The 25,936-nt window shown below is 40.5% G+C and overlaps 3 protein-coding genes across 3 annotated transcripts in view; all 3 read left to right on the forward strand.

Moving 5' to 3' along the window:
- Window positions 1-5,552, forward strand: part of clcn2c (chloride channel 2c) — a 147,552-nt gene extending 142,000 nt beyond the window's left edge. The window contains exons 23-24 of the mRNA XM_080459103.1: window positions 3,248-3,334; window positions 5,245-5,552. Coding sequence (XP_080315229.1) covers window positions 3,248-3,334; window positions 5,245-5,439 — 282 coding nt within the window. The 3' untranslated portion in view covers window positions 5,440-5,552. The remainder of the gene's footprint in view (window positions 1-3,247; window positions 3,335-5,244) is intronic.
- A 9,331-nt stretch (window positions 5,553-14,883) lies between these two features.
- Window positions 14,884-16,904, forward strand: LOC308107663 (uncharacterized protein). The gene is made up of 2 exons (XM_080460125.1): window positions 14,884-14,950; window positions 15,770-16,904. The coding sequence occupies exon 2, from the start codon at window positions 15,779-15,781 to the stop codon at window positions 16,652-16,654; it is 876 nt and encodes a 291-aa protein (XP_080316251.1). The 5' UTR covers window positions 14,884-14,950; window positions 15,770-15,778; the 3' UTR covers window positions 16,655-16,904.
- A 4,273-nt stretch (window positions 16,905-21,177) lies between these two features.
- Window positions 21,178-23,234, forward strand: LOC308107661 (uncharacterized protein). Its single transcript, XM_080460123.1, has 2 exons — window positions 21,178-21,279; window positions 22,100-23,234. The coding sequence occupies exon 2, from the start codon at window positions 22,109-22,111 to the stop codon at window positions 22,982-22,984; it is 876 nt and encodes a 291-aa protein (XP_080316249.1). The 5' UTR covers window positions 21,178-21,279; window positions 22,100-22,108; the 3' UTR covers window positions 22,985-23,234.
- Window positions 23,235-25,936: the final 2,702 nt, after the last annotated feature.

A 25,936-nucleotide genomic window follows, 5' to 3' on the forward strand; every position in this document is an offset into this window, starting at 1 on the left:
AGTCACCAAAACCTCCACCGAAAGAAAAATATTCTCTTCAATGGATCTAATGGTAATTGATAAACATTGCACGGAGATAACCAGAAGCAGACAGAATTTGAATCTCAATCCCCAAATAGGCAATAATCATGCACTTACCATTAGGTGTCATTATAAAACCATTTTTATTTATAAAAATAAATAAAAAAATAGTTTTAACAGTGTGTTTGTTAATTAAAAAAATATAAATACAAAACTAGATATATAGTCATGCATGTGCAGAAGAACTATTTACTTCATCCGTGGTGTGCATGTGCACTTTTTCAGAATAATTGCATTTCCCCACTTGGACATTTAAAAACGTTTGCTGGCTCTTTTACTGGCACCATTCCTCCACTTCCATGCCACGCTTCCCCTGATACCTCCACCCCGCCTGTGCCAGTTGTTACACTCTGTGATCAACAACAATGAGCACCAGTTGCGACCTTTCTGTATTGTGAAACACACACGCAGTGGCTTCAATCCGTGAGCAGTGGTTTTAGATAGACGTTGAACACTCGGCAGAGGAGGTGAGATAATTCTGTCCCTGGCGAACCTGTAACATCCTCCACTGGGGAAACTCTTTGACAGATTGCATTACAGCCGACAGCAGCCCCGTAATAGTCTTCTCTTTGGCACAGTTTCGGTTTTCTTTGCACCGTTGGATCAATTTCATGCGTCCCAAACATCCATTCTAGGCCCAGGAGGAAGGCCCATTAAACACTAAAAGGACCTCCAAAAAAAAAAAAAACAAGTCCAACAGTCATGTGAAGCTGCAATCATTCCCATTTAACCACTGAAGTTTTTTGACCTCTTACTCTTTGTTGCTTGCACACAGGAACGCTGTAACTCGAGTGCTGCAGCTGATATTAAATGAAACTTTAATGATCTCCGCGGGGACATTGAGCCCGTGCGTGAGTAGATAGTAATTGGGCATATAATGTAAATACAGTAAAAGATGGTTGAACAAAAATGGGACCAATATTTCTAACAGAATAAATTTGATAACTCAAGTAGAAAACTGAACAATAAAGGGTTTAGTCACTTTAATAGCACTCACAGAAGCTGTTTGATTTTGGTCTTTAAGTTTTCTCAATGGGGGATTTCAAATGCGATGCCTTCAACCAACAGTAAGTTATCTTTAAACAGTCTTGTTTTTTTACCAGGTTATAACTGAGAATGTCACAAAACAACAGTTCTACTGTTATTAGTGTTATTCTTGTCCCTTCTAGCATCAAGCAACTGGTGCAAACAACCTATGCCCGAGCCCACTGATGAAACAGCTGTCACAGGTTAATTTGTGTCACCACCGTTTAGAGAATTCAGTCTACTGCTAAAAATGGAAGCACACCACAAAACCACAGAGTACTTTCCAATTGTCTTTACTTCACAACCTTAGCGAGTTTCACACAGTCTGAGGATACAGTGTTTAAACGGTCAGTAGGGGGTTGAAGAAACAAGTCAGCCAACAAGAGGGAACCGGCTCATTGGGTGATAATGAACCTTTTGAACACGCCTCCCAAGGTGGAACTTTTTGAAACTGTCTCCATAGAAACATGGCAGAAAAGCAACTCTTCTAAAATAGCTCCCAGGGAGAAACAAGGCTGTAGTAAATCGTTCCTCTGCGCATGTGCGAGTAGATGGACAATAACAACAATGTTTGCCTCCAGAGAGTCGTGGCTCCGTCCATATTCTCGATCGGGGCAACATTTCTCAGGTTCAACACTTGTTACAGCGTTTCCTCTTTTCAGATGGAAATTAAGTGAATCTCTCTATGGGAGACTTATTTATTCATTTTATCTTCTGTTAGTGTAAGAAGAAAAAGAATCCAGTCGACTGCAGATTTAGACATTAGTAGTATCAAGTCAACATTTCCAGCCACACTGGTTTTAAGGACTGGTGTCCATCTTTAAACATCTCCTTGGCGTCTGCATGCACAATTGCAACTGGTATTTCCGCTCTTTGGTACTTAAGACAAAACAGAAGAGTCAGATTATCATATGTCTAAACCCTGACTGGTTGTTATACCTCTATTTTTTGTGTGGTCCTTATATGGCATAATTCATTAAACTGATACCGACTTTTATTTATACACACAGGTTGAGTGTCCGATAAATGACTCCAGATGGGTCTGGAACTTTTCAGATTGCCAGAGAAAGACCAGTTAGGATGTATAATTTCTCTCCGGAGGTGGACGAACCAGACAACATTAGCAAACTGAGCCTCGTCCCCAAACAGACCAAACACGTATCAATCAATAGCCTATATGCAGTTGTGAGGAACCTCAACATGCCAGATGGCTCTTTGAACAAACCTGCTATTCATCAACTTTTACAGAGTTTTGAATCAGCACCTGACATCTGCTGCTTTCATTTTCTTAAATTGTTTCTGCCCCGTGGTGAGTTTAACACCAGGGTGATTTTGTTTGTTGAACAATACACAACCTTTCAGTATTTTAGCCACTACCTACCGCCGTCCATATTAAAATGTCTCCTACCTAAAATTGTTGTGACTGGCATTTCTGCAGCCTCTCAGCTGTTTTGATCATTTTCTTTAATCCCTTTAATGCTTTGGCTGAAAGTTTTTGAACTTCTGCTGTTCTTCTTAAAACGTCTGCCCACTTAAGAGTTGCTTAGTTCCAATATTTCACTGACTTCTGTTGTTCTGGCTAAAAGCTCCGAGTGATTCTCTCTGCGTTTTCATAACACCATCGTTTGTTCCAGGTGAAATTCTGGAGCTTTGTAGAAAGGCAGCACGATACGTCAGAACTTCATCGTTATTGTGTGCTCTCCTCTCCTACATGTCAGTGTGGTCCAGTTGGTTTAAACTGAATATGTACATTTATTTTACAGGAAATGCACCATTGTAATGGTCTGCATTCATAGTGTATGAGCTGATTAGATGATGACCATAACACATTGGAAATAGAAATGCACCACAGTTATTCAATCTAGATTCTCCATGTCCTTTTATGTGGCTTTAATCAGAGCATATCTAATACAGTTTGTTATGTCATCCTCTTACTTTTAGTTTGAGCAGCCAGAAAACTCTGAATGACCCTGTACCACATTTCCCAAAGTACTCGTTTCCACCTCGGCTGAATATTTGATTTGCAGAATCTTTGATGAAGTTGTTTTCGGCTGATGACAGTGTGTTTCTCCGGCGTTTATGTTTAATTAGCAAAAGACGGCAGGGCGGTACTGATGATTTCCAATCTGCTTTCCCACAGACCCACACCATCTTCTCCCTGCTGGGCCTCGACCACGCCTACGTCACCAGTATCGGGCGCCTCATCGGGGTGGTTTCCCTCAAAGAGGTAAGCGGCTCATTTCAGGTCACTGTACTGACATTTTTAGGCCCGTTCACGTGACCGTTCAAAGGAAAATGGAAAACGTCTGTTGCTCATTGGGCATCTGTTATAGCAACGGTGCTCGGAGCCACTGACAACACAAGCGTTTGAAAACGACTCCCAAGGTGGAACTTTACAAAAATGCTCCAAAAGGAAACTTTTCAAGAAGGTTCAGACTTTGTCTCCGTGTAAGCGGCTACGAGGAAACGGGGAAAACGCAACTTTTCTGCAGTGCTGCTACTGCAAATGCGCACCACAGCCATAGTAGATACTTCTTCAGCACATGCGTGACTAGAGGAACAATAACAACAATGGCGGCGTCACCCACCAACAGTACCCACTAATGGCGCTGCAGGCCAACAGGATTTTCCACGGTTCTACGGTTTCCGTGGAAACGGACATTTTCAAAATGTTGCCGTGCAAAAGAATTTTTCGGAAAAGCAAAAAAGATGTTTTCGCCTGAAACATTGTTATGTAAACGGGGCGTTAAAAGATTCGAACCATATGATGCCACACCGTTAATCACTTGTAGGTGTTTTGTGGATTTTAATTCACTTGTTGACAAGTCGTGACTGTCGTCATTTACACAGGCAGCATGTTCACCGCTTTCATAACTGTAAAATTACTGTCACAATGAACTGAAGTGCTGTCAGTGTGACACACACACACACACACACACACACACACACACACACACACACACACACCAGTCATTAATGGTTCCTCCTCTCTGTGCCTGTTATTTACTGTGACAGACAAAAGGCTGCTTAATGTTGCTGTCTCTGTCCATTGTCTCTCTGTCTGCTCTCCTCAAACGTTCTCCTCTCGCAATTTGTTCTATTTTCTTTCCCTCTCCCCTCCCTCACAAACGACTGAAAGCCCCTCCGCTCTTTGTGAATCCGCCAGGAAGTGGGAAGAGGATTGTTGCTAAGTGTGGCGCTGCCTGACATTTAGATTTTTTTGTTCTGTGTTCCACCAGCAGACAAAAAAAATTACCCAGCCAAAGCAGATAAAGCTCAGCCTCTCAAAGTCTGCCTGTCTGTCACAGAGACACGCTGTTATATCACAGCCTCTCTGGTCCGTATTGGAACGAGGAATCACAGAGCTGTTTGTGTGCTCTTTTTTTTTTTCTTTCTCTTTTATGCTGCATTTTCTCCAATGCCACAGTTTGTCTTTCTAAGCGCGGCCACAGGATCATAGCCCCCAAATCCTTCACCCCATCAGCCAAATGACTAACTTGGCCCGGCCAAACAAACACAAACTCGATCCCACAGAGAGTTATGAAAGAGAAACACAAACCTCAATGTGTACACTCAAGATGATTAAATATATACCTTTATTTTTTTTCTTCCGATAATGAAAACATAAAAATACATGAAAACACTGAGAATCGATGAGTGAAAACATCATTTTTATGGGGGTCTGTTTAGAACCGTTGGTACAATGATCACCATAGACAAGGCAATGCCAGTAGTTTGCACATCAAGCCACATATTGGTTCTGTACATTTTGTAGTACAACCACTCACTCATGCACTCGTTTACACAAATATTTTTAAGTGAAAATGAAAAAAACCTTTTGTTCCGTTTTGGGCTTCTGCGTGCGCGACAACGGTGCTCGCAGCCACCGAAAATGCAGCTGTCAAGGTGGAACTTTTCGAAAATGCTCCGTCCATAAGGATGTCGTAGCGTATTGTTTTCTGCGCCCGTGTGTGTGGTTTCATTACAAAAACAATCAAGAGCACCAACCCGTGGCCCTCGTACACTCGTACAACGTTTTCAGCGCCGTTTCCTTGAAAGCGGACATCATTGTCAAAAATGGTGCCTTTTCAGTCCTGTCTTTGAGTCTTTTTGTCTTTGTTGTCTTTTTCCTCGTAGCTTCGTAAAGCCATCGAGGGCTCTGTGACGGTGAAAGGCGTGAAGGTGCGTCCGCCTCTGGCCAGTTTCCGGGACAGCGGCACGAGCAGCAGCGAGAACGAGGCCACCGAGCTCCACAAGCTTTGGGACCGCCACAAGAGCATGTCGCTGCCTCGCGAGCACACCCCGTCCGAGTCGGACGAGAAGTCCCAGTGAGGAGTCGACAAGGAGGGGGAGAGAAGAAGAAAGGGTGGAGGAAGGGAAGAGAAGGGAAAGTTTTTAATCTTCCAAAGCCACAAACATGCAAAAATCCTCAGGGCTTAGGATCAATATTTAATTCTGGAAAGAGATCTACTGCTACGCCCTCCTCCTCCTCCTCCTCCTCCTCCCCCCCCCTCCTCCCCCTCCTCCACCACTGTTTTAGCTCCACGGGCCTCCCACAGTGCTTTCTTTCTCCAGGAGCCTTGCACTGATCCAACCACACACTCCAACAAGGCGAGAGGAACACAGTTCTCTACCTGCACTCGACTCTCCATTTCCCCACAGCAGTCAACCAGGAAACCAAGGACAGCTGTCTGTGTGGGACTGGGTACAAATCTTTTCAAAAAGGGATCTTTTGTTTGTTTTTGTTTTTTTTGGGTTTTTTTTGTCTTTTTTTTTTTTTAGCAGACTTTGTTTTGCTCGTGTGTCTTCAAATTTGAACGATTTCTTTTAAACATGTCTTCCACTCGCGTAGAGGAATTCAGCAGCGATGAGTTAGAAGAATAGTGTGTGTGTGTGTGTGTGTGTGTGTGTGTGTGTGTGTGTGTGTGTGTGTGTGTGTGTGTGTGTGTGTGTGTGTGTGTGTGTGTGTGTGTGTGTGTGTGTGTGTGTGTGTGTGTGTGTGTGTGTGTGTGTGTGTGTGTGTGTGTGTGTGTGTGTGTGTGTGTGTGTGTGTGTGTGTGTGTGTGTGTGTGTGTGTGTGTGTGTGTGTGTGTGTGTGTGTGTGTGTGTGTGTGTGTGTGTGTGTGTGGCCGAGGTAGCCAACGACTATTTCTTATAGGATCTGTTTTTATTGTTACCTTCCGATACATTTGTGTTCCTGCTTTCATATCTGTTCGACTGGAATGTTGATTCTTCCCTCACACCTCAGTTCTCTGCGTTCACCAGTTTTCCATCGCTCCTCCTCTTCTCCTCTCTCAAGCCGCCTGTTAATCTATTTGAGGGTCCATCCTATGCAAGTTGGCAGCAACAGAAGCACCTGTAGCCTCTTTTCACAACCTCACACTCCGTTCCTACTTGAGCGTGCACACAAACAGAGCGCGGCGATGCACAGTCGAGGTCTTTCTGCTTATCTAAATATAGCTCCTAATAAGTGTTCCCGAGGAGGTTGGGGCGGATGGAGAGGGCAGGAAGCTGGGGGAGGCGGGGTGGGGGGGGGAGTAAATGGATGCCTGAAAGAATGAAGACATCATTACCTAACCAGCTGCTCCGGGCCCTCTCATCAATCGTCCTTTGATCGCCCAAACCTCCATCACTCTGCATGCGAGACACAACCTCTGTCGGTCGATGTCACGGTCCCGGGGGGGGGGGGGGGAGGGACGACGACACTCTTCCTAATGCTGTTTACCAACGTTTGCAGCGATCGTAGGTGAACCGGTCAGCGTCACTGCAGAGCTAAGACGCCGACGTAAATAAACCAGTCCGATGGAGATAGTTCAGTTCAGAGCAGCTGCTCACATCGAACCTGCAACTGGCATTAATGTTTTAATGCTTTCTGATTTCTGACATGACGGATAACTTTAAGTACTTACTTCTTAATAATTGATGAAGATGCTGCAGGCTGGTCGGCACACTCTGAAAAACATTGATTTGTTTTCTCTGTTCTTCAGCCCACCTGCTCATCTTTTCCTCCTTTTTTTTTTTTTTTGTTTTTTTTTTCCACTGCATCCTAACTTCTGACAATAGAAAGAAAAGCTGGACAACCGGACCTCACAATGTGTGCATTGAAATGTTCCAGATACAGAAGAAGCTTATTGGAACTTCTGGTTCTGTGTCCTCACAGGAGTCGAGTATCCAACCTTAAAATGTTTCTCTTGAGCTCCAGGTGCATCATGGTACGAGTCGCTTTCTGCTTCTCAAACTCCACTTTAGGTTTGATCTGATTTCTTATTCACTTTTGTTTCCTTACACCGTAATGTTTTTTTGTTTTCTCTGAGCACATTGTGAAAGTGGTAGAACACTAAACACCAGGTAACACCCGTGTAACAAGTAAACCGTGACCGTAGGACACCAACTCGTCTCTGAGACTCGTGACCTGTCCTCTTCAGAGGATCAGAAGAATCTAGTCGATTATAAAGCATAAATCAGCACGTTGTTGGCTGATGCACACATCGTCGAAAGACTCTTGAAAACAGCAGGAACCAACAAAAACCACTGAACTAATTAGAATGTTGCCAATTGACTTATGACTTTTCCGATTATCAATTGATTATCATTATTCTTTCATTTGTTTCATCGTTGTTGTTTTTTTTAAGAACCACTCCTTTTGTCTTTTGTTTTCTTGCCGTCTCACTTCGGGGACCACCACTTCCTGCACAACTCCACAGTTTGGATGCCTTAAATATGCACTCCCGGCCTCTCTTCTGTGTGCGGCGCATTGCATGGATTCACTTTTCGTACGGTTTGGGATGCGCCCAGAGAACCAGCATGGCTTTGCATGAGAGAGAGCGCATGCAGGATTTGTTTTGTATGATCACAGTGTACCAAAAAAAAAAAACAATCACTCTGCGGGAACAAGTACAGGACGAGTGAATGACGTCGTCTTGTGTTAGACCATATCGTGCCTGTATTTTTCATATTTAATAAGGCTTCCACTTATCTAGCAAGCTTGATCCATTGCCTGATTTGGACTTGGGGAAGATGGGTTAACATGTTAATATATTTAATATCATTCCTATAATATGAAATCATGTCTTTTCCAATTCTTCCTTTGTTGACTGTTCTCTTCTTGAGAAATGGGTTTTGTTTATTTGTCGTAATTTTGATGATTCAGAAGTTGATTCTCCTGCTGTGTATTTTATTTTTTAATATCTTAACATGCTGACTGAAACATTTCTGTGATTATGGACGTTGGTTAATGGAATATGCGAGGCTTGCAATGGCCTTCTGATGTGAAGAGTGAAATTGTGAAGCCAGAGGACGTCGATGGTAGAGACCAGCATGCAGTCTGTTGATGTTCATTTCACAAGTGCCTCTCCTCCTCCTCCTCCTCCTCCTCCTCCTCCTCCTCCTTTAGCAATGAGAGTAAGCAATCAACACCAAAGTGTTTTCGGAGCTGGTTTTCTAGCCAGGCGGAGGAGGCACGTTTTACTCAACACAGATAAGAAAGGGTGGGTGGTGTTATCTCCATGACACCCTATCAACCCCCGCGGGACCGAGCGACATCCATCGACTCGGTTGTTTGCCTTCTTCATCGATTTTTATTACTCTGCCTTCTGCCAGCCTTTCCCCCCAGTCCCATCCTGCACACAGTGTCTCATCTCATTTGCTAGCATGAGTAGTCGGAGCGAGGTACATGCATATTTATTAGTCCTCATTAATCAAGATAGAAGTTGTAAATTTCCTTTTTTTTTTTTTTTTTTTTTTTTTTGTCTTTTTACAGATGATCTACTTGTGGGTAATCAGTTTGTGCAATAACAGTCGTTCATCTCACTTTGTAACCCGGGTTTTCATTGATGACATGAATGTGAGATAACCTTATTTTTGTAAAGAAACCTGAAAAGTGTAAAAAGACGTACGCAATGTTGAAATGGCAATTTGTTTGTTTTTTGTTTTTTTAAGGAGGGGGTAAAGTTTTCCATAAGCGTCATGTAATTGACGCCTGGTTTTGTGAAGCAAGCGTCAAGGGTCTTCAACAGCTTTTGGGAAACCTTCACCGTCTGGTCCCTGGGACGCTGCGTGGTGTCGCTAGCGCCCCCTTCCTCCAGTTTCATGCCCCTCCATGAGCTCTGAGAGGATCCGGTCCTCACATCAGCTTGTTGAGGGGTTATCTCTTACCCACTCCTTAAGGGACCTGTACATACCGAAGGCCTCCACTACGGCAAACACCGAGGGCCGAGCCAGACTGAACAAAATCCAGAGCTATTTTTCTCAACGGAAAATAAGACATTTTGTTTTTTTTGTTTTCTTTTTGTATATCGGTGATGAATAAATGAGATTTTAACAAACAAGTCTGTAGTCTGAGACTATGTTCTGTCACTTTGATTCTCAGAGGATTTGCTCTTCGTCGCAGCAGCGGCAAAGCACCCGGGGCGTTGTTTTGGTCTCGCACTCCCATCGGGGGCGAGAAACTCTGTAACACCGCAATAATGGTAAGATTGGGTTTGTTTAGTCCAAAAATCTCTTTGAAACACCTGGAGTCAAAAAAGCGGAGCACTTTGCATGTTAATAGGACAAGAGATCCTCTGTGAATCAACCTTTCTCCCCAAATATCGTGTTTCCTGTATGCGTCTCTCTGCATGAGAGAGTAGGCCTTCATACACATACACTTTTGAAGGAGTCAAGTTGCTCTCGTTTTTAGGGATACACCGATACCACTTGTTTAAAGGGCAAGTATGAGTACTAACCTTTAGCTACTTGCTGATACTGAGTATTGATATGATTATTAAATGAAATAAAGACTAATTCATTCTCCGTCCACAAACAAAGCATGAAGGCTAAGCATTGCTGTGTGCCGCCACACGCTCCAGCTCGCTGTTAATGAGTGTACCAGTCATACTTTAATGAAGAATTCCCCCTGATATTAAAGTATTTCTGTTCTATCATCTGTAGCATGTAGCATCGCTGCTGTGGAATCCTCGAAACACTTTAGCGTGTAGCACGGCGTAAAATCCTCCTGGATCCACTGAGCAGTTCAACTGGTCCGAAGTTCACTGGTGTTTAAGTTACTGGTGTTGTACAAACTAGCTTTTGCCTCCTCTTGATATTTTTGGCAGAACATAGTCGACAGCCCGTCTTACTTTTGTCATTCGCATTCATTTTAAAGTATCTCCTAATCACGTACACAACTTGTTCTCTTTTGTTTGCCTGGTGCAGACGTTGCTGATGTAATACTCACCAGGTTGTATCCAGGATCTTGTGCGAGTACGTGTGCTCCGTGCAGAATTGGACCCGATACTGGTGTCAGTATCAATGTATCCCTACTCATTTTGAAAAGTTCTTCAGTATACACATAGCATTGGGCCAAGATTGAGCTTCACAATGGATTACAGCTTTTTTACATCATCACTGAAAAGGTGGTGATATTTGTTCAACTACAGATTATAGAAACTTACATAAATTATCAATCAATTTTAAGCATACAGGAACACAGAAGCAAAAAAAATAGAAATATTGTATTAAATCCCATTTTATCAACCCGTATTGGTAATGTGCATGTGTAAAATTACTCATTGTTTGGTGCATTTAATGGCTTATGAATTAAATTAATGCGTCATCCATCCATCTTCTTTCCCTGTTTTATCCGGACAGGGGTCAGAGTGACTGGCGCCAATGGAGTCATTAATTTTTTATTTCATTTGTGATAATGGTCAGTTGTGATAATAGCAATAACCCTGAAACGTTTCCCTTTTTTCCTGAAAGAAGTCAACTATAATGAAGATTAGAATAAAGGCCCATTCAATTCAGACTTTCTTTCAGGGGGCAAATAGGTAATATATATGTGTGTCTAGCATTCCTTCTGCATTATTACCTGTACATGATATCCCATAGTTTGGGACATTTTGTCAAAGTGTGCATGTGTCCAGTCCTTTTGGATGTGAATCAGGATGTAGTCATGGCCACATCACTCAGCTCCAGTGCTATAAGAGAAAATCTATTCCTTTCTTTACCGGTTCAACTATAGAGGATCTCCATCCTGCAGCAGTTTGCCTAAGCATTAATCACTTGGAGAGGAGGTGGATATTGTCTCCACCAGCATTAAGAAAAGAATTCAGCGGGGGGGGGGGGGGATACATCACCCACAGCAAATTCCATCTTGTTTTTATCCACTTGGAAGGGCGGTACCACCGGGGTTCATTCAGTGAAGGGGACTCTAATCCTGGACCTGGAGATCCCCTGACTGATTCCTTTGTTGTTATTGTGGTTTTGAGGAGCATGGTGACTTTATCATTAGAGTCGACTGTGTTGAAGCAGGATGACGTCTGACGCCTTGTTTACGACGAAATGTTTTCAAGTGAAAATTAAAAGTTTTTGTTGCATTCTGGGAGTTTGTTTCCATGGCAACCGGGCTAAAAGTCACTGTAAACACAACCTTTTCAAAATGGGGCCCACGGTGCAACTTTTTGAAAATGCTCCAACTCTGTCTGTATGTAGACGGGCTAAAACTGAACTTTTCTGCAGCACTGCTACTGTGCATGCTCACCGTGGCTGTAGTAAATAGTTCTTCACATGCATGAGTAAATGGAGAGGGGAATCTGTTGCTGAGTTGGTACAGCCGCCTCACTTCCATTCTCAAGAAAAGTAGTTTGATCCTCCAATTTTATCTGACTCCATGTTGAAATGTCGTCAAGCAACACACTGATCCCCAAGTTGCCCCGGATGATGATTCTTTGTGTTTTAAAGTGATTGGATCAGGTCTAATGGAGTTGGTCCTATGTCATCAAAGTGAAGTCATCAGTTCATGCGTCCTACTTGACCAGGCCGTCTCGTCATACACATTCACTCTAAGGTCCTCAATGGAGAGCAGAAACACTTTGCATAGAAGTTGTCACCATTGGTTTTGTAAATTTTTCAATGATTCTGTATGAATGTGACTGATAGTAGAAATACAGCTAAATCAATATGATTCACTTTTTAATTATAATCCAGCACCATTTAGTCCTGTTGTTGGGTAAACTCCAGCTCTCTATGACTCTAGTCTGGATGAAGTTGGTATTGAAAATGAGTGACTGTACATAACTTGGCTCATTAGGTTCCTTCTCCCAAAATTAAAAAGACTGTATTTGTTGGGTGGTCTAGTGACAATTGTTTAGGTCGAGGCTTCAATGTGTCCATGATTGATTGATTGTGTCTCTGTGTTGAACCTGTGATGGACTGGTAACTTGTCCAGGCCATACGGGGTTGGCTTTAGTTTCCTTCAACCCAAGTCTGTATGGAAAGGAGTATTCATTACAAATTTAGGAAGATGTCAAACCCATCCTTCCCAGTAGTTTATAGTTGCCCAACGGAGTCTTCCAACATCCCAACAGGAAGCTGTTTGGATATGCAAATATTGTAAAAGTACAAGAACAAAAAGGTGCAGAACAAGATGAAAAAACACGTTACATACCGACATTATTGAAGACTAGACATGCTACTGAACTACATAAGTCATAACTAAAAATAAATACTTGCACAATCCCTGAGGTAATCAAATGAACTTACAAAGTGATGTATACTTTAATGGTCAGATCTAGCTAATGATGAAGTCTATTGTTGTTATTACTATTATACTATTGCAGTTGTTATTATTGTTATTATTGTTATTGGTATCATTATTTTTATCATTATGCTTGTTATTATTGTAAGAGGATATAACATGTAATTCAGTTAACAAGAAATAACTAAGTGATTATATTGTATTAGTAATATCTTACATTATCTAATAGACTATATGTCTTGGCTGTTTTTGTTGTTTTATTTTCTGTTTTATTTTAACAGTGTTATTGTAGCAGCCACATTCTCATTATTATTTAAGTTTATGAACAGGGGTGGGAGTTAATAAGCTTGTCTTCTTCCCACTCCTTTTCGAGCTAGAGTGTTGATTTAATTTTTTCTTTTATTGTATTTTTTTTCTGGCTTTTATGCCTGTGTTGTGTAGCTCGAAATAAATTTGGAAATGAAATGAATGAATGAATGAACTGTAGTGATGAGGACGGATGGTAGTGTTTCTCTTTATGTTCCTGTAAGAGAATAGAAATCTGTTGAAGGGGAGTTGAAATGGGTCGAACCAACCTGCTCTAGTTGAAGTAGGTGAGTCAGGACATTGTCACAATTTGTCCTTCATTGTTGAGTGTATAAGAATTGTTTCCTTCAACTGCTTGTTCTACTTCAGCACTTGACAGAACAGACACCGCCTGCTGAACACAATCAAAAGTCTACTCCAAAATCATTAGAGAATAGCTCCTCATTGTCCTGTGTGAACAACACAGTTACCTGATCCTGAGTAGCAGTAATCACACTTTGCAGTAACCGCTAGGTATAAATGATGTTGAGTTAAAGATCTTAAGATGTTAAAGTCAGTCAAAACTGAAGCCAAACATCTTCAATCTGTTTTTCCTACAGTTAACTGTTAACTGTGTGTGTGTGTGTGTGTGTGTGTGTGTATGTGTATGTGTGTGTGTGTGTGTGTGAAGGTAGTAAACGACTATTCATTGTAGGATCTCTGATTTTATTCTTACTTGAGCTCTGCTTGAACCCTAACCCTCAAAGTGCCCATCCCCTGTGTTCTCTGGAACTGCTATATCCTGTGAATCTCATTTAATGTGAAATGGACTTGCATAACTGCATGGATTCTCTTGAACGAATGCGTTGTGACAGGTGGTTGGTTAAGACTGCTGATTCAGTCATTTTTCTGTTATCACTCTCACTTCCTATTAAACATTAAAAGCACAGTTTGTAATATCACAAAAAAAAAATCTGCGTATCTCTGGAACTTGGCTTGACTTTTCACCCCAGGTCAAGTTGAGCCACGTATATTTGTTGGGCTTCTGTGTAAGAGGGCCCTGGAATGTATTTGTAGTATTTGTTGCTATATAAATAAAGTTGACTTTGAATGAATAGAATTAGAATAGCACCATTCATACTCATGGCAAGTGCTTCATAATGGCAAAGAAATACATCAAATTACATAAAAATTATAGACATAAAAGAAAATGAAGGGAAAAAAAAGAACATTTAAAGATAAAAGACAATTAAAACAGTTTGAACGCCCAGCGCTTTGTAGAGCAGCAGTGAGATGTTAAAATCCAGTTTCGTGTTTTGAGGATCTGGTCCAGTCTCTTGGCGTTAGTCGAGACTCTGGCAGCAGCATTCTGGATCAGCTGAAGCTGCTTGATTTTTGTTCAGACCTGTACAAACTCTCGCTGGCTGAAAATGAAACATGAACAAGTATTTCTATGTCTGGTTTAGACACAAAACACTTTATTCCAGCTACTTTTTTCAGGTGGTAACAGGCAGCTTTAGTAATAGCTTTTAAGTGGCGGATAGAATTCATATCTGAGTCAACAATTACACCGAGAATTCTAGTTTCAGCTTTCAATGACATGGATAATACATGGGACAATTAGGAATTGTTGACAGGATGAACTATTCTCAGTCCAGTAAACATTTATTCATTTGAAACCAGAAAAGAAGTGCAGAAGCTGCTGGATATAGACCAGACCAGCATGAGGAAGGTTAATTTCTCTGTCCAAAGGAAAACAAGGTGGCAGTCATTCTAAGGAAGTAACTCAGAATAATAATTAAAGATACTGTGGAATTCTGTGGAAAGAAGAGATAAAGTGGATAAGATTGATGATTGACAGTATTGACCGTTTCACAGGGACTTCTCAAGAATTTCAAAGTGGTGATTTCACAATCAGCATCTGCGCCTTTTTCCCTATATAAAGACGAGTGATTCTGTGACAGAACAGCAGCATCCAGCAGCGTCCAGCAGCGTCCAGCCAGCAACGTCTATCTGACTTCAGAACCAACAGTCTGTCTTTGCGTAAGTTTTCACCTGCTTACTTTTTGCTTTGTTCCTCTTTGTGTCATTGTATCCTGGATGAACATGTTCTTCAGTGTCATTATTTTCACACACCATATTTCTTCAAGACCAATTTAAATATTTAATAAAAAGCATCTTGTGGTCTGATGTTTTAGATGGAAATAATGTGAATTTAAAACATTTGCTCGCCATTATTATTTTAATTGTCGTCTTGTTTGATAATGAGTCATTTCATATTAAATATTCCAAAATGACTATAATCCATTTGTGGGATATAAACAATGCAGCATCTTGCTGCATCAAATATTCATAATTATTTTTTCGTCTCTGCAACATGGAGACTTTAAAACGGGTCTTTTGTTGCAATAAGATTCAATAGTTCAGTGCTTTCTTCTTAACTATTTACATTGGATTTTCAAAATGTTCAAACACTGTTAGACACAATCAACATGATTATTTTCAGAAATCAGTTGGTCCACAGCTGTGTATTTAAAATCTTTAGTCTCTTGGATTATGCACAACCAAAATAATATTTTATACTCTGCCTGTTCACACGGAGTCACATCTCATGGTCTTAATTTTCATCTATGCCTTCAATCCTATGAACTAAAGCTTCTGATATAGACTTTGCATTGCTTTTGGTGCACATTGAAATGAAAAATAAAATAGTCTGCTTCAGAGAGCTCAGTTGGAATATATTCTTTAATACTTTACATGGAGATATCCTTTCAATCATGCAGAGGATGTTTCTTCATGTGTAAACACAAATTCTGTATGACCTAATGTTCACTCATGAACTTTTCACTTGTTTTGATGCAGGAACCAAAAATGCCCATCACTCAGATTGCCGTCTCCTTGAATGACATTGAAGAGAGTCAGCTCCGTGCTCAGGGGTTCAGAAAGGATGAAGTCAATCTGAACAAAGGAGCCGGAGGCAACAACATCCACCTCTGGTACAAAGATGAGAGCAGTGGCCAGTCTATCACCAGGATTCAGTTTTCATACACTGATGATATGGCAAAGGGTCTCTCTGATGCAGGGTACCGCAAGATCGACAAGAACCTCAACGCCGGAGCAGGAGGAGCCTGTGTCTACCTGTGGTACTACAAGGGTACCACAGAGGCTGATGCTGCCATCAGAGACCTCCATGTCTCCACTGACGCCACTGATGAAGCCCAGAAGGTTCGATTCGGCTGGGAGAGGCTGACCTGTGATCTGAACCAGGAGGCCGGAGGAAACTGGATCTACCTGTGGGTGAAGAGAGAGACCCCAGTGTACATCAGTGACGTCACTGCCACCTCCACCTGGACCAGTGACGTCGACCTCTTGGAGAGAGGCTACACCCGAATGGATGACAACACCAACAAGTTTGTGAAGAACAACCGGGTCTACATCTGGTACCTTCTTAGCCCTGACAAGCGGAAGGCTGTCAGGGATCTGCAGGTCTCCACCAATGAGGCCGAGTACCACAACATCCAACAACAAGGGTTCACTGTGGTCAACATGGATCTGAACAAGGGGACCGGAAGAAACGAGGTGTTCCTGTGGTACAGGAAGGATGGGAACGACCCCATCAAGGGCATGGGGATCATCACCGATCGAGCTGTCAAGCCGTATAAAGAGGTGGGGGCCGGCGTCTTGAAGATGACCGATGCCAGCAGCTGCAGTGGAAGTTACACCATCTTCCTGTGCTTTTACCGCTGAGAGCTGTGGTGGTGAGCGAGCTGAGCCTGCTCTCTGAGAATAATGCATCCAGTCATAAACAACCACTTTAATGAATGATTTGCTCTTCTTCAATGCAATAATGTCTGATTATTTTAACTCTAAAACTGTAGTGGATCATAAATCGTACCATGATTCAAACTGATTCAAACTGCTTAACATATTATCAAATGACTCTTTGTGACTTTGTTCTCTTGACTTTCTGCTTCAATAAAAGGCTCATTTGCATTTGAAATATATTGTTTTTTGTGTTATTTCCATTTTCATTTTGATACAATATTGAAATCCAACATAGTGGTTGGCACAGAGTAAAAGTTTTAATTACAACTATTCTTGAAAGGCATGCAGTTCATCACCAAATTTAAGAAAGAAAATTCCAAAGTAGTGTTTATTTGCTATTTAATTGTGGAGGGCCAACAATATGAATTAAAGTGGGTATTGTATATCATTATTTGTTATATTAATTTAAAGTACAATTTTTTTATTATCGAATATCTGTTACTTTCAAACTCATCATGCTCATCTCTACTTCGGTTTGGAGTTATAAACTGGCGGAGGTAACACTATGCAAAGTTGACAAACTAATAACAATACTGTCAACAATACTTAAACACAGGAGTATCTCCCAAACAAATAGAAATAAAGCTGGATTAAACTTGAGAGCTGGGGCATGTCTCATAATTCTGAGATAATTATCTCATAATTCTGAGATATTATCTCATAAATTCAGAAAAACAGAACCGATTTTTTATTTCTCCAAAAAACGGTATCTCATAAATTCAGAAAAACAGCCAATTTTTTGTATAATTTCTTTTATCTCATAATTCTGAGATAATTATGTCATTCATTCAGAAAAACAGAGTCTATTTTTTTTTTCATGTGGATGCAATACGCTGCAGTAACATCCTTTGAAGGGCAGTGGGAGAGGCTAAAAGAGTATATAAAATTGAAATTATCAAAATATAATATATTCAAGTACATTTATTAGATATTGGTCAAATCTGATAATATAGAAAACAAAGTGCATTAAATAATCCAGCACGAGAACTCATCAACAGTTACATGAATCAGTGAGACCTCAATTTCTGAGAAACCACAATTTTTGACATTTGTGAAACATGACAATACAACAATGATAAATGAGTGTTGTTCGCTTCTGTGTCAGACTCTTCTCAGCATGAAAACAACAGCTTGGATGGGAAACTGGTATCTTTCTGTTATACTGGTGCTGGGATTTCACTGGACACATATGATCTTCATTTGTCATGATATTAAAATGCATGTGAGTCTCAACATCTGGCTACAGGAGCTCACCTCAGGGGGTCCCACTCCTCCCCTCTCAGGGCTCACACTGACTGTCCTCACTGTGATGTCATGAACTCGTCACTGAAGATGATTGGTCAGTCCTTCCAGGGGCTGACACCTTTGGACTGCCCAGAACTCCTCCAAAAAGCATTCCCGTAAACAAATTTAGATATAAGCTTTCATCAGAGACAAGAAACAGACGTTAAGACGTGGCTTCTATGCTCACCTAGGTCGGCCATCTTGCTCCCATGACCTGAACTTCACTGGTATCCACCATTTTGGAATGCAGTTACTCATGGTCTGCCATTTTGATTTGCAGTTTTCGTCACACAACTAACTCACTTTCTTTCCATTTCTCTCTTGTTCTCTCTCCATCGCTCATAAACTCACACACACATATACACACACCAAGCTATATAGAGTTGGTAAGAATCTGTGGGTTTTGTCTGCTTTACTTTATTGTAAATAAATATAATTTTAGGAATCATAATTTCTGTCTTACTAATATGCACAAAGGCGAATGAAATGTCAACTCAGAAAATCTTGAGGCATGAACTTTGTTAATTGTTATTAATTCAACTGCTAATTCAAATGCCAAATAAAAAAATTGGTGTGTTTCATGAGACTGATATAAATGACTCGACTCTCTTTTTTGGTGAAAAGGTGGTGTCCTGACTTTTTCAGGTGCATTTATTTTGTTAATAACCAATAACTAGCGTAGAAAGTATAGTAGAAATACAGCTAAATCAATATGATTCACTTTTTAATTATAATCCAGCACCATTTACTCCTGTTGTTGGGTAAACTCCAGCTCTCTATGACTCTAGTCTGGATGAAGTTGGTATTGAAAATGAGTGACTGTACATAACTTGGCTCATTAGGTTCCTTCTCCCAAAATTAAAAAGACTGTATTTGTTGGGTGGTCTAGTGACAATTGTTTAGGTCGAGGCTTCAATGTGTCCATGATTGATTGATTGTGTCTCTGTGTTGAACCTGTGATGGACTGGTAACTTGTCCAGGCCATACGGGGTTGGCTTTAGTTTCCTTCAACCCAAGTCTGTATGGAAAGGAGTATTCATTACAAATTTAGGAAGATGTCAAACCCATCCTTCCCAGTAGTTTATAGTTGCCCAACGGAGTCTTCCAACATCCCAACAGGAAGCTGTTTGGATATGCAAATATTGTAAAAGTACAAGAACAAAAAGGTGCAGAACAAGATGAAAAAACACGTTACATACCGACATTATTGAAGACTAGACATGCTACTGAACTACATAAGTCATAATTAAAAATACATACTTGCACAATCCCTGAGGTTATCAAATGAACTGTAGTGATGAGGACGGATGGTAGTGTTTCTCTTTATGTTCCTGTAAGAGAATAGAAATCTGTTGAAGGGGAGTTGAAATGGGTCGAACCAACCTGCTCAAGTTGAAGTAGGTGAGTCAGGACATTGTCACAATTTGTCCTTCATTGTTGAGTGTATAAGAATTGTTTCCTTCAACTGCTTGTTCTACTTCAGCACTTGACAGAACAGACACCGCCTGCTGAACACAATCAAAAGTCTACTCCAAAATCATTAGAGAATAGCTCCTCATTGTCCTGTGTGAACAACATAGTTACCTGATCCTGAGTAGCAGTAATCACACTTTGCAGTAACCGCTAGGTATAAATGATGTTGAGTTAAAAATCTTAAGATGTTAAAGTCAGTCAAAACTGAAGCCAAACATCTTCAATCTGTTTTTCCTACAGTTAACTGTTAACTGTGTGTGTGTGTGTGTGTGTGTGTGTGTGTGTGTGTGTGTGTGTGTGTGTGTGTGTGTGTGTGTGTGTGTGTGTGTGTGTGTGTGTGTGTGTGTGTGTGTGTGTGTGTGTGTGTGTGTGTGTGTGTGTGTGTGTGTGTGTGTGTGTGTGTGTGAAGGTAGTAAACGACTATTCATTGTAGGATCTCTGATTTCATTCTTACTTGAGCTCTGCTTGAACCCTAACCCTCAAAGTGCCCATCCCCTGTGTTCTCTGGAACTGCTATATCCTGTGAATCTCATTTAATGTAAAAATGGACTTGCATAACTGCATGGATTCTCTTGAACGAATGCATTGTGACAGGTGGTTGGTTAAGACTGCTGATTCAGTCATTTTTCTGTTATCACTCTCACTTCCTATTAAACATTAAAAACACAGTTTGTAATATCACAAAAAAAATCTGCGTATCTCTGGAACTTGGCTTGACTTTTCACCCCAGGTCAAGTCGAGCCACGCTTATTTGTTGGGCTTCTCTGTAAGAGGGCCCTGGAATGTATTTGTAGTATTTGTTGCTATATAAATAAAGTTGACTTGAAATGAATAGAATTAGAATAGCACCATTCATACTCATGGCAAGTGCTTCATAATGGCAAAGAAATACATCAAATTACATTAAATTTATAGACATAAAAGAAGATGAAGGGAAAAAAAAGAACATTTAAAGATAAAAGACAATTAAAACAGTTTGAACGCCCAGCACTCTGTAGAGCAGCAGTGAGATTTTAAAATCCAGTGTAGTGTTTTGAGGATCTGGTCCAGTCTCTTGGTGTTTGTCGGGACTCTGGCAGCAGCATTCTGGATCAGCTGAAGCTGCTTGATTTTTGTTCAGACCTGTACAAACTCTCGCTGGCTGAAAATGAAACATTAACAAGTATTTCTATGTCTGGTTTAGACACAAAACACTTTTTTCCAGCTACTTTTTTCAGGTGGTAACAGGCAGCTTTAGTAATAGCTTTTAAGTGGCGGATAGAATTCATATCTGAGTCAACAATTACACCGAGAATTCTAGTTTCAGCTTTCAATGACACGGATAATACATGGGACAATTAGGAATTGTTGACAGGATGAACTATTCTCAGTGCAGTAAACATTTATTCATTTGAAACCAGAAAAGAAGTGCAGAAGCTGCTGGATATAGACCAGACCAGCATGAGGAAGGTTAATTTCTCTGTCCAAAGGAAAACAAGGTGGCAGTCATTCTAAGGAAGTTACTCAGAATAATAATTAAAGATACTGTGGAATTCTGTGGAAAGAAGAGATAAAGTGGATAAAATTGATGATTGACAGTATTGACCGTTTCACAGGGACTTCTCAAGAATTTCAAAGTGGTGATTTCACAATCAGCATCTGCGCCTTTTTCCCTATATAAAGACGAGTGATTCTGTGACAGAACAGCAGCGTCCAGCAGCGTCCAGCAGCGTCCAGCAGCGTCCAGCAGCGTCCAGCAGCGTCCAGCCAGCAACGTCTATCTGACTTCAGAACCAACAGTCTGTCTTTGCGTAAGTTTTCACCTGCTTACTTTTTGCTTTGTTCCTCTTTGTGTCATTGTATCCTGGATGAACATGTTCTTCAGTATCATTATTTTCACACACCATATTTCTTCAAGACCAATTTAAATATTTAATAAAAAGCATCTTGTGGTCTGATGTTTTAGATGTAAATAATGTGAATTTAAAACATTTGCTCGCCATTATTATTTTAATTGTCGTCTTGTTTGATAATGAGTCATTTCATATTAAATATTCCAAAATGACTATAATCCATTTGTGGGATATAAACAATGCAGCATCTTGGTGCATCAAATATTCATAATTATTTTTTCGTCTCTGCAACATGGAGACTTTAAAACGGGTCTTTTGTTGCTATAAGATTCAATAGTTCAGTGCTTTCTTCTTAACTATTTACATTGGATTTTCAAAATGTTCAAACACTGTTAGACACAATCAACATGATTATTTTCAGAAATCAGTTGGTCCACAGCTGTGTATTTAAAATCTTTAGTCTCTTGGATTATGCACAACCAAAATAATATTTTATACTCTGCCTGTTCACACGGAGTCACATCTCATGGTCTTAATTTTCATCTTTACCTTCATATCCTATGAACTAAAGCTTCTGATATAGACTTTGCATTGCTTTTGGTGCACATTGAAATGAAAAATAAAATAGTCTGCTTCAGAGAGCTCAGTTGGAATATATTCTTTAATACTTTACATGGAGATATCCTTTCAATCATGCAGAGGATGTTTCTTCATGTGTAAACACAAATTCTGTATGACCTAATGTTCACTCATGAACTTTTCACTTGTTTTGATGCAGGAACCAAAAATGCCCATCACTCAGATTGCCGTCTCCTTGAATGACATTGAAGAGAGTCAGCTCCGTGCTCAGGGGTTCAGAAAGGATGAAGTCAATCTGAACAAAGGAGCCGGAGGCAACAACATCCACCTCTGGTACAAAGATGAGAGCAGTGGCCAGTCTATCACCAGGATTCAGTTTTCATACACTGATGATATGGCAAAGGGTCTCTCTGATGCAGGGTACCGCAAGATCGACAAGAACCTCAACGCCGGAGCAGGAGGAGCCTGTGTCTACCTGTGGTACTACAAGGGTACCACAGAGGCTGATGCTGCCATCAGAGACCTCCATGTCTCCACTGACGCCACTGATGAAGCCCAGAAGGTTCGATTCGGCTGGGAGAGGCTGACCTGTGATCTGAACCATGAGGCCGGAGGAAACTGGATCTACCTGTGGGTGAAGAGAGAGACCCCAGTGTACATCAGTGACGTCACTGCCACCTCCACCTGGACCAGTGACGTCGACCTCTTGGAGAGAGGCTACACCCGAATGGATGACAACACCAACAAGTTTGTGAAGAACAACCGGGTCTACATCTGGTACCTTCTTAGCCCTGACAAGCGGAAGGCTGTCAGGGATCTGCAGGTCTCCACCAATGAGGCCGAGTACCACAACATCCAACAACAAGGGTTCACTGTGGTCAACATGGATCTGAACAAGGGGACCGGAAGAAACGAGGTGTTCCTGTGGTACAGGAAGGATGGGAACGACCCCATCAAGGGCATGGGGATCATCACCGATCGAGCTGTCAAGCCGTATAAAGAGGTGGGGGCCGGCGTCTTGAAGATGACCGATGCCAGCAGCTGCAGTGGAAGTTACACCATCTTCCTGTGCTTTTACCGCTGAGAGCTGTGGTGGTGAGCGAGCTGAGCCTGCTCTCTGAGAATAATGCATCCAGTCATAAACAACCACTTTAATGAATGATTTGCTCTTCTTCAATGCAATAATGTCTGATTATTTTAACTCTAAAACTGTAGTGGATCATAAATCGTACCATGATTCAAACTGATTCAAACTGCTTAACATATTATCAAATGACTCTTTGTGACTTTGTTCTCTTGACTTTCTGCTTCAATAAAAGGCTCATTTGCATTTGAAATATATTGTTTTTTGTGTTATTTCCATTTTCATTTTGATACAATATTGAAATCCAACATAGTGGTTGGCACAGAGTAAAAGTTTTAATTACAACTATTCTTGAAAGGCATGCAGTTCATCACCAAATTTAAGAAAGAAAATTCCAAAGTAGTGTTTATTTGCTATTTAATTGTGGAGGGCCAACAATATGAATTAAAGTGGGTATTGTATATCATTATTTGTTATATTAATTTAAAGTACAATTTTTTTATTATCGAATATCTGTTACTTTCAAACTCATCATGCTCATCTCTACTTCGGTTTGGAGTTATAAACTGGCGGAGGTAACACTATGCAAAGTTGACAAACTAATAACAATACTGTCAACAATACTTAAACACAGGAGTATCTCCCAAACAAATAGAAATAAAGCTGGATTAAACTTGAGAGCTGGGGCATGTCTCATAATTCTGAGATAATTATCTCATAATTCTGAGATATTATCTCATAAATTCAGAAAAACAGAACCGATTTTTTATTTCTCCAAAAAACGGTATCTCATAAATTCAGAAAAACAGCCAATTTTTTGTATAATTTCTTTTATCTCATAATTCTGAGATAATTATGTCATTCATTCAGAAAAACAGAGTCTATTTTTTTTTTCATGTGGATGCAATACGCTGCAGTAACATCCTTTGAAGGGCAGTGGGAGAGGCTAAAAGAGTATATAAAATTGAAATTATCAAAATATAATATATTCAAGTACATTTATTAGATATTGGTCAAATCTGATAATATAGAAAACAAAGTGCATTAAATAATCCAGCACGAGAACTCATCAACAGTTACATGAATCAGTGAGACCTCAATTTCTGAGAAACCACAATTTTTGACATTTGTGAAACATGACAATACAACAATGATAAATGAGTGTTGTTCGCTTCTGTGTCAGACTCTTCTCAGCATGAAAACAACAGCTTGGATGGGAAACTGGTATCTTTCTGTTATACTGGTGCTGGGATTTCACTGGACACATATGATCTTCATTTGTCATGATATTAAAATGCATGTGAGTCTCAACATCTGGCTACAGGAGCTCACCTCAGGGGGTCCCACTCCTCCCCTCTCAGGGCTCACACTGACTGTCCTCACTGTGATGTCATGAACTCGTCACTGAAGATGATTGGTCAGTCCTTCCAGGGGCTGACACCTTTGGACTGCCCAGAACTCCTCCAAAAAGCATTCCCGTAAACAAATTTAGATATAAGCTTTCATCAGAGACAAGAAACAGACGTTAAGACGTGGCTTCTATGCTCACCTAGGTCGGCCATCTTGCTCCCATGACCTGAACTTCACTGGTATCCACCATTTTGGAATGCAGTTACTCATGGTCTGCCATTTTGATTTGCAGTTTTCGTCACACAACTAACTCACTTTCTTTCCATTTCTCTCTTGTTCTCTCTCCATCGCTCATAAACTCACACACACATATACACACACCAAGCTATATAGAGTTGGTAAGAATCTGTGGGTTTTGTCTGCTTTACTTTATTGTAAATAAATATAATTTTAGGAATCATAATTTCTGTCTTACTAATATGCACAAAGGCGAATGAAATGTCAACTCAGAAAATCTTGAGGCATGAACTTTGTTAATTGTTATTAATTCAACTGCTAATTCAAATGCCAAATAAAAAAATTGGTGTGTTTCATGAGACTGATATAAATGACTCGACTCTCTTTTTTGGTGAAAAGGTGGTGTCCTGACTTTTTCAGGTGCATTTATTTTGTTAATAACCAATAACTAGCGTAGAAAGTATAGTAGAAATACAGCTAAATCAATATGATTCACTTTTTAATTATAATCCAGCACCATTTACTCCTGTTGTTGGGTAAACTCCAGCTCTCTATGACTCTAGTCTGGATGAAGTTGGTATTGAAAATGAGTGACTGTACATAACTTGGCTCATTAGGTTCCTTCTCCCAAAATTAAAAAGACTGTATTTGTTAGGTGGTCTAGTGACAATTGTTTAGGTCGAGGCTTCAATGTGTCCATGATTGATTGATTGTGTCTCTGTGTTGAACCTGTGATGGACTGGTAACTTGTCCAGGCCATACGGGGTTGGCTTTAGTTTCCTTCAACCCAAGTCTGTATGGAAAGGAGTATTCATTACACATTTAGGAAGATGTCAAACCCATCCTTCCCAGTAGTTTATAGTTGCCCAACGGAGTCTTCCAACATCCCAACAGGAAGCTGTTTGGATATGCAAATATTGTAAAAGTACAAGAACAAAAAGGTGCAGAACAAGATGAAAAAACACGTTACATACCGACATTATTGAAGACTAGACATGCTACTGAACTACATAAGTCATAATTAAAAATACATACTTGCACAATCCCTGAGGTTATCAAATGAACTGTAGTGATGAGGACGGATGGTAGTGTTTCTCTTTATGTTCCTGTAAGAGAATAGAAATCTGTTGAAGGGGAGTTGAAATGGGTCGAACCAACCTGCTCAAGTTGAAGTAGGTGAGTCAGGACATTGTCACAATTTGTCCTTCATTGTTGAGTGTATAAGAATTGTTTCCTTCAACTGCTTGTTCTACTTCAGCACTTGACAGAACAGACACCGCCTGCTGAACACAATCAAAAGTCTACTCCAAAATCATTAGAGAATAGCTCCTCATTGTCCTGTGTGAACAACATAGTTACCTGATC

This window comes from Lipophrys pholis, assembly GCF_963383615.2.
Source record: "Lipophrys pholis genome assembly, chromosome: 3".
NCBI lineage: Eukaryota > Metazoa > Chordata > Actinopteri > Blenniiformes > Blenniidae > Lipophrys > Lipophrys pholis.